The following is a 9,003-nucleotide window of genomic DNA, read 5'->3' as shown; positions in this document are numbered from 1 at the left end:
CGTATGCTTATACATATTCAAATTTTAGAAGAAATGATTACATATACTATAAATACTATAAACGGTCACTCATATAAGACATACATAGAGATATATTATATATCTGTGGCCGCCGTGGAAATTATTGGAATTGATAGTATATAGCAAATACACATTATAGTATATGTATGATCAAAGTATACAGAAAAAAGGCGAAAATAGTTGTCCTGTCCCCAAGTAAAAGTGAAAATGATAAGTAAATGTAAAACAGTCTTAAACGGAAGTCATTTTTGTGACTTAAAAGTCAGTTCGATAACGGAAACAATATCCGGACGCCTTTATTTTTGTTTTCTCCCAAAAGAACACAAACTGAATAATCACAAGCATAGATGATATATGCGACTACATGTATAGGACAAACAGGTATGATGATTAATTTATTGTGGAAGAAAGAGAAACGACACACAAAATAAGTCTTCTCATTTAATAGTTTAGAATCTGTTCTCGTTCTGAATATACTTGAAATGTGTTCGTTTAACTGGGAGTTAAGCAAGTATTTATAATAGTTACCAAAGGTACCAGGATTATAATTTAGTACGCCAGACGCGCGTTTCGTCTACATAAGACTCATCAGTGACGCTCATATCAAAATAATCTATCATACTGGTCTGATTTGATATGTACGCCCACATTATGTGTTTGATTTATATACATATTAAAGACATAAAAAGCAGCTAGTATAGCTTCTTCATTTTTTAAGGTTTGAATAAATATTTTATAAACACTTTGTAGAGTACTAAAACAGTTGTAGTATTGACTAAAATAATTGATTCATTTGGGCTTACTTAAGGGTCACATATTTCATAATACCAAAGACGAACGACAATTTAACAGAAAATTGAGAAAAGGGTTCTTATATAGCGCGACAAAGCTTTAGGGTTTAACTTTAAACTGTAGTCAGGATATATGTTAAGTTAAAAAAGTTAATTTCCAAAACATAATCGGTTGCTGATATCTTACACTGTACTACCGTAATACGATACAGTAACAGGTGGAAAGGGTGTTAAACACGATACAGTTGAATTGTTCCTATATCATAAACCAATATTCAGTAGCAGCTTTGTATCTTAACATCAACTACCAAAAAGGTTTGTTAGATATTTGTTATTTACTTATCTATATCTATAATGTGTAACAATTTCATTTTAGTTTCATCTATTTCAAATCAAAAATGATCAACAGACATAAGAATACAAACAATAGCCATGTGTATTTTTGAATCTATTTTGCAATGCTTGTATTTCATTTAAAAGAAGTTGCTTTGAGTGATGTATCGGAACGCTAATTTTAATAATAACACAACCTTGATATGCACGGCTAGAACGAGATGAGAGATGATTGATTATGTATATAAACCGATTTAATGATGGCGTCGTAGTTCTTTTTGATCCAATCACAGTTTCTCAATCAAAACAATCGACATTTAGTAACAATCAAACCAAATAAAACAGAGTCTTTTTTTCCAGTATTCGTGCATCTAAACGTTGAGTTAGGATGAAAACTTATTATCATATAGATTTCCCCTATATGGCGGAACAACAAATCAAGCTTTTTGCAGAACCTTCCTCCTTGTACTTCTTCATTGAATTCAGTTTAACAGTTTTCATATACCAGTTTCTAATATATTTCGAGCCCCGCTCCCCAAAAATCAAAATTTGACAAGAGCTTAACGGCCACTATAAGGCATTATACATGCTTACAATCTTACAATATTTTAACACTATTCAAATTTAAAACACTTGTATGGTCGCAAATTATGTTTACCGTTTTCCTGACGTAAAATACTAATGTAGAAAAGATAAAATATAATAGTTCCGTGCCAACCTTTACTACGTCATTATGTACAAAATTAATATTAATTAAAATAAAACACCTTTATCAATATTAAGATTTATATTACAGCAGTTCCTTAATTCTTTTATTTTAAGAAGCTTTCCAAACATATGCCTTTGCAAATCTAGTTCTTGTCTGCAAAAAATAAAAACCATCGATAACATATACATGTACATGTATATGAGTTTGAATATCGATTAGTTTTTACAGGATGTTCCTTTCTGCAATTCTGGTTCTGTGTTCCATTTCTATGATTGAGTCTAACTCGTGTGATATCTCCAAAGAGAAATCAATGATATCCAGCATGCTTCAGTCCATAGAAAAAAAGATGAAAGGTAAATCAGCATAATCCTAACTGTGAGAACTTGACAAAGTTTAATAGAAATAAGCAAAGCTTCAATTTGCACTAATTTGACAATTCTTAAAGATAATATCTTTATCAAATGTTGAATTATTTTTGTAAGATATAAAACATATATGGTGGGGAATGTCTTTTAACGTAGATTTCAACGAAACAAGTATGCTTATAAGTATATGCTGAAAGGAGATGAATATCACATTTCCCATACTGAAAAAAATAAAAATAAACCAAATTTTCTTAAAGTATGATACAACAAAGCACTGCAAAGCTTGTAAAATAGTTAAAACTTGGTACAGTTAAACACCGAAGAGGAGGAGAAGAGACATCCGGACAACATGACGAAAAGAAAACTACAAAAAGGAAAAACAAGTCAATAAAACCGGAAGATAACAGCAATACTTATATAAACGAATTATAATAGTGTCATCATAAGGAATTCCAATAATAGGTTATTTCTAATCATTTATTTAATTAAAAGAAGGTTACAAATATTTATAAAATTCATTAACGATATCTTAGGGAATATTGGTACATACAAAATTATTCATTAAATTCAAAACTTCTCATACGATCAACAACTCCTATTTTAATAACGTTTTATTGTCATTTTATATTTACAGATTGCCAGGGACCAATAATAAAAACCCCGAACCTTTATAAATACATACCCCTAACAGACAATGGCATTGCTATGGGAAATCCAGTTCGACAAAGTATTAGCTTTAAAGTAAAAGCCAACAACGATGCACACGTTGCTTTGATGTCTTCAAATAATCCAAACGATCCTCTTTATGAGATAGTATTGGGGGGTTGGGGTAACACACAGTCGGCCATCCGTGACAGGAAACAGGGTGCTAGTCAATTGGCAGTGTATCGTGGACGAGTGCTCAATTCAAATGAGTTTAGAAAATTTACCATTAAATGGAGCAATGCACGTATTAGAGTAGAAGACGAATCAGGAAAGAAACTCATGGAATGGACTGATACCACAAACCCATACACAATCAGAAATATTGGAATTTGTACAGGATGGGGTTCGACTGGAATATGGTCATTCCCATGTCAAGGTACATACTTTTGTTTTATATTTAAGGTAGAGAAAAATTGTGCCATTGTCATTGTGTATGTATTCGTTGTGTATGTATTTATTGTCGTATGTCTGTAAGTCAGTCATAATTTTTCTTCTTCGTAAAACGGAAATCAAAGTACTATAATAAATTTAAATCGAAAAAAAACTATTGTACTGTACAATTGAATTGGCGATGAAATCAGATTATTACATGGTATGTTCATATCAGATGTATTATCAGCCCAAGGTTCAATGTAAGGCTAAGAGCCGAAGGCACGAGGGCTAATAATATATCTGATACGAAAAATGACATGTTCTGATCATTTTTCATATTCTTCAACAATGGAGAAAAATAACAATTTAATGTATTGAACATTTAGTGGTTCTCACGTAGAAGTGAAAAGTCTACGGACGTCAATTGTAGTACATCCGATATGACATCTTTCGAGCATACGCCGCACGCAACAGAAGAAAAACAGAGCAGCATGATACATTTTTTTTATTTAAGATAAAAAAAAATCAACAAAACATAAAGAACACTGTTTGGAAAAGTTAACATTAATGTTTTGTAAAGTAACTTTCTAAATTTAGCTGGAAACTTTTGAAATTGTTTTTAACTATCATTTAAAAAAAACTGTTTTGTATTTTCCATAATACGTTTTATATTGCAAATAGTTGCTTTATTTCCTAAATATGATAACACAGCTTTAATTTGTGCAATGTCAATTTCATCATGGGGCATTGTTTCCACAATATGGGGTTCATTAAGGGATGAAAATAAATTAAAAATTTGTGTTACAATTTGGATAATTGTCAATGTATTAATTTAACTTGCAGTATAAAACCAATAATAAGTCAATGCCATAAAAATATATATGTTTTTTGTATTCGGCACAAAACTTCGGAAAGGCTCGGTAAAACCTCACCCCCTTCCTCAGTTTCTCAGCCTCATACAAAAAAGTTTATATTTTTCTGACATTAATCTTATATTGTTTATTATATTGTATCGTAATAATTGTTTTGCACCCTTCTTTAGTTGTAATGTTTTACACTGAAAACGTACCATTTAGGTGTATTTCCGGAATTTGCCGAGTATCGGCGGAATGCCACGCGAATTGTTAACAATACGTAAAGCCATGTGATAAAAGTTGAAGCATGTGATAAATTTTTCGTATTATACCGCTTAACACCATTTTGGAAACATATGAAATTTACATAAATTTAATGATAGCATCATACTGTAAAAATGATATGTTATTTACTCTATAAGTATATGATAAAGTAAAAAATAGTTATGATATTTCTATACATTGAGTTAAAACATTGTTTGGCATGCTGATGAATTTCGTTTGGTACATTTTTACAGAAAATAATTATTAAACCTGTTTTGTCACTGTATACATTAAATTATGCAAATAAAAAAAAGAAGGTCACAAATATTTATAAAATTCATTAACGAATTCTTAGGGAATATTGGTACATACAAAATTATTCATTAAATTCAAAACTTTTCATACGATCAACAACTCCTATTTTAATAACGTTTTATTGTCATTTTATATTTACAGATTGTCAGGTACCAATAATAAAAACCCCGAACCTTTATAAATACATACCCCTGACAGACAATGGCATTGCTATGGGAAATCCAGTTCGACAAAGTATTAGGTTCAAGGTCAAAGCCAACAACGATGCACACGTTGCTTTGATGTCATCAAATAATCCAAACGATCCTCTTTATGAGATAGTATTGGGGGGTTGGGGTAACACACAGTCGGCCATCCGTGACAGGAAACAGGGTGCTAGTCAATTGGCAGTGTATCGTGGACGAGTGCTCAATTCAAATGAATTTAGAACATTTACCATTAAATGGAGCAATGCACGTATTAGAGTAGAAGACGAATCAGGAAAGAAACTCATGGAATGGACTGATACCACAAACCCATACACAATCAGAAATATTGGAATTTGTACGGGATGGGGTTCGACTGGAATATGGTCATTCCCATGTCAAGGTACCTATATAGATCGTCCTTTTCTATTTTTTTGTTCATAATGATTAAGTCACATTCATTCTTTCAGTATTTTTTTCATTTGACTTATGGTCGGTCAGTTATTTCATTAAATGGATAAAATTTATCAAAACATTATATGAAATAACGAAGTGAAAATATTTGTTATAAAAGTATATACCGCTGACGGTAAAGTTAAATATTGTGTTCTGATATTTATCAAAATTGAGTTTACGTTTAGTTTGCCACACAGGTTGAAATCAGATTAATAGTTTCTAAACTGGTATCAAAACTATTTATTATAAATATAATACTTTGAATTGTACAAATTTCTGTGTTCTACGGTTATTCCAGAGGTATATTTTGTGTCATTTTTCTCAAGTCCCATCTGCATTAACAAAGAATTATATTAGACAAGTAAACATACTACACTCTTATCATTCATTGTAATAAAATCCATAAGTGTTGTATTTCAAAGTAAATGAACAGCAAAATGCAGAAAAAAACTTGTCATTTTTTGAAATATAAAATGTATGTGAAATTTTTTCTAGTTCCTGCCATGACATAAAACTTTTCCAGGTAAACAGGTTCGCCTGTACCTGGAGTACAATTTGTGGTGTAAAATAGTTATCAAAGGTACCAGGATTATAATCTAATACGCCAGACGCACGTTTCGTCTATATAAGACTCATCAATAACGCTCATATCGAAAAGTTAAAAGGCCAAACAAGTACAAAGTTGAAGAGCATTGAGGACCCAAAATTCCCAAAAGTTGTGCCAATTATGACTAAAGTAATCTTCTCCTGGGGTAAGAAAATCCTTAGTATTTCGAAAATTTCAAAGTTTTTAAACAACAAATTTATGAAATTGACTATATAAAAACGGCCATATTTGACAAAAGGTTATTACGAATTTTAACCTGTGATATAAGTGCTCCTGGACATGTATACTTGTCCACGGTGAAATACCAGAACTGAACATCTATCATCTTTATTATTCAATAATAAGACTTACACACGGAAAATCCAATTAACTGCTTTTGTTAAAAATCAAGATCAAGTTTCTTTAAAATTGTTATACTCTAGATGTGATGCTGATAGTTTTATCCAAGGACACATTTAACCAGGTATATTGGACAGTTCTATCATAGAACACTTCGATCACAGTTTATTCTTACGGTTGTAAAAATAGTTTAGATCGAAACTGCACGAAATCTTTATGGTGCATTAACCCTGATTCTACATGTGTTTATTTATTTTTTTGTAGCTTCTGATTCAGAATAAGAAGAACCGGCATGACACAACAATGACAACTACTGTTCAAGAACTTTAATTTAAGGATAATTCTGTATCGAAAATAATCAGATGTACATTTGTTCAAATAAAATTCTTCTGCAACAGTATATATTCATGTTTTTTTGTCTACCTCCGATATATTTCATATCCTTTTGTCGATTCGTTCGTTTGTTTGTCCTACAAATATTTCCTTCACAATTTTCTCACCTACTACAGCACAGAATTACTTCAATTAATTTGAGCAGCTTGGCAGTCCTATTTGTAAAGTGAGGGACTTTTTTGATCCGTCGGATGCCTGTTTTCTACTTTTTACTTCTATGTTAAGTAATCAGTTTGACGGTTAGGAAGTACAATGTACAAAACGTATAAAAGTGTGAGTTCTATTTGGATCCGCCTGACGGTCACTTCCTGTTTATCGTTACTTTGAAAAAAGAGGGACGAAAGATACCAAAGGGACAGTCAAACTCATAAATCTAAAACAAACTGACAACTCCATGGCTAAAAATGAAAAAGACAAACAGAAAAACAATAGTACACACGACACAACATAGAAAACTAAAGAATAAACAACACGAACCCCACCAAAAACTAGGGGTGATCTCAGGTGCTCCGGAAGGGTAAGCAGATCCTGCTCCACATGTGGCACCCGTCGTGTTGCTTATGTGATTACAAATCCGGTAAATAGTCTAATTCGGTTGGTCATATTCATGAAAGGGAAGGGGATTGTAGTTACGACGTAAGGAACATATCCGATATCATTTGTGAAACGGTTATTCCATAACGGTCAACCAACTCGTGATGGCGTCCGTAAAATTTACGAAGGGATGATTTCAACTTCACTATTTGGAACTCTTGGTTTAATAGCTTCCTTGTGAGCAGCAAACATCTATCAAGAAAATCATGATAGGAAATGCAAGCACGGGAATATCGTATCAATTGGGAGATATATACCCCGTATGCAGGTGCTGCTGGAATGTTGCTACTTAGAAATGGAAAGTTCACAATTGGAAAGCTGAAATCATCTCTTTTCTCGTAAAGTTTTGTTTTCAACCGACCCTCATTGTCAATTTCTAGATGTAAGTCAAGATATGAAGCCGACTTAATTGTATCTGTAGTATCCTTTATCTCTAGTTCGATTGGATAGATGCGTTCCACATAGTCACCAAATTTTGAATTGTTTAGTGAAAGAACATCATCTATATAGCTTTGAACTTTCATCATGCTGAATGAACTTACAATGTTTCGTCAGTAACATATTTCTCTACTACTACTAAGTACAATGACTTCATGTTCGGTCAGCAGCTAGAAAGTGACGAGTCATGGGTTTTTTGGTCAGAAATCGGGTAAGTCGGACCTCCAGTTTGATTATTTAAACATGTTGAACAAACAAACATTTTTGTCGCACTTTTCTCTTCTTTTAGCGAAAATAGAGTGTTAATGTTATTACATACGTCCACATGTTGTCAATCAAGAGCTGTGATGTTTAATGTTTAGTCAATTTTCGGATATTTTATATTACCAAGTTTAAAAGAGGGACGAAAGATACCAAAGGGACAGTCAAACTCATAAATCTAAAACAAACTGACAACGCCATGGCTAAAAATAAAAAAGACAAACAGAAAAACAATAGTACACACGACACAACATAGAAAACTAAAGAATAAACAACACGAACCCCACCAAAAACTAGGGGTGATCTCAGGTGCTCCGGAAGGGTAAGCAGATCCTGCTCCACATGTGGCACCCGTCGTGTTGCTTAAGTGATTACAAATCCGGTAAATAGTATAATTCGGTAGGTCATATTCATGAAAGGGAAGGGGATTGTAGTTACGACGTAAGGAACATATCCGATATCATTTGTGAAACGGTTATTCCATAACGGTCAACCAACTCGTGATGGCGTCCGTAAAATTTACGAAGGGATGATTTCAACTTCACTATTTGGAACTCTTGGTTTAATAGCTTCCTTGTGAGCAGCAAACCTCTATCAAGAAAATCATGATAGGAAATGCAAGCACGGGAATATCGTATCAATTGGGAGATATATACCCCGTATGCAGGTGCTGCTGGAATGTTGCTACTTAGAAATGGAAAGTTCACAATTGGAAAGCTGAAATCATCTCTTTTGTCGTAAAGTTTTGTTTTCAACCGACCCTCATTGTCAATTTCTAGATGTAAGTCAAGATATGAAGCCGACTTAACTGTATCTGTAGTATCCTTTATCTCTAGTTCGATTGGATAGATGCGTTCCACATAGTCACCAAATTTTGAATTGTTTAGTGAAAGAACATCATCTATATAGCGGAAAGTAGAGTTAAAGGATATTGCTAACTTCTTATCTTTCTTCCTAAGAAGTTCCTGCATGAAGTCAGCCTCATAATAATAAAGAAACAA

The 9,003-nt window shown here is 32.7% G+C and overlaps 1 protein-coding gene across 1 annotated transcript; it reads left to right on the top strand.

Annotated features, from left to right (window-relative positions):
* The first annotated feature begins 2,072 nt into the window (after window positions 1–2,072).
* Window positions 2,073–6,720, top strand: LOC139523727 (uncharacterized). The gene is made up of 4 exons (XM_071317974.1): window positions 2,073–2,207; window positions 2,854–3,300; window positions 4,871–5,317; window positions 6,581–6,720. The coding sequence occupies exons 1-4, from the start codon at window positions 2,084–2,086 to the stop codon at window positions 6,595–6,597; spliced, it is 1,035 nt and encodes a 344-aa protein (XP_071174075.1). The 5' UTR covers window positions 2,073–2,083; the 3' UTR covers window positions 6,598–6,720.
* Window positions 6,721–9,003: the final 2,283 nt, after the last annotated feature.

This window comes from Mytilus edulis, chromosome 5, assembly GCF_963676685.1.
Source record: "Mytilus edulis chromosome 5, xbMytEdul2.2, whole genome shotgun sequence".
NCBI lineage: Eukaryota > Metazoa > Mollusca > Bivalvia > Mytilida > Mytilidae > Mytilus > Mytilus edulis.
This window is presented reverse-complemented; position numbering and strand designations above follow the sequence as displayed.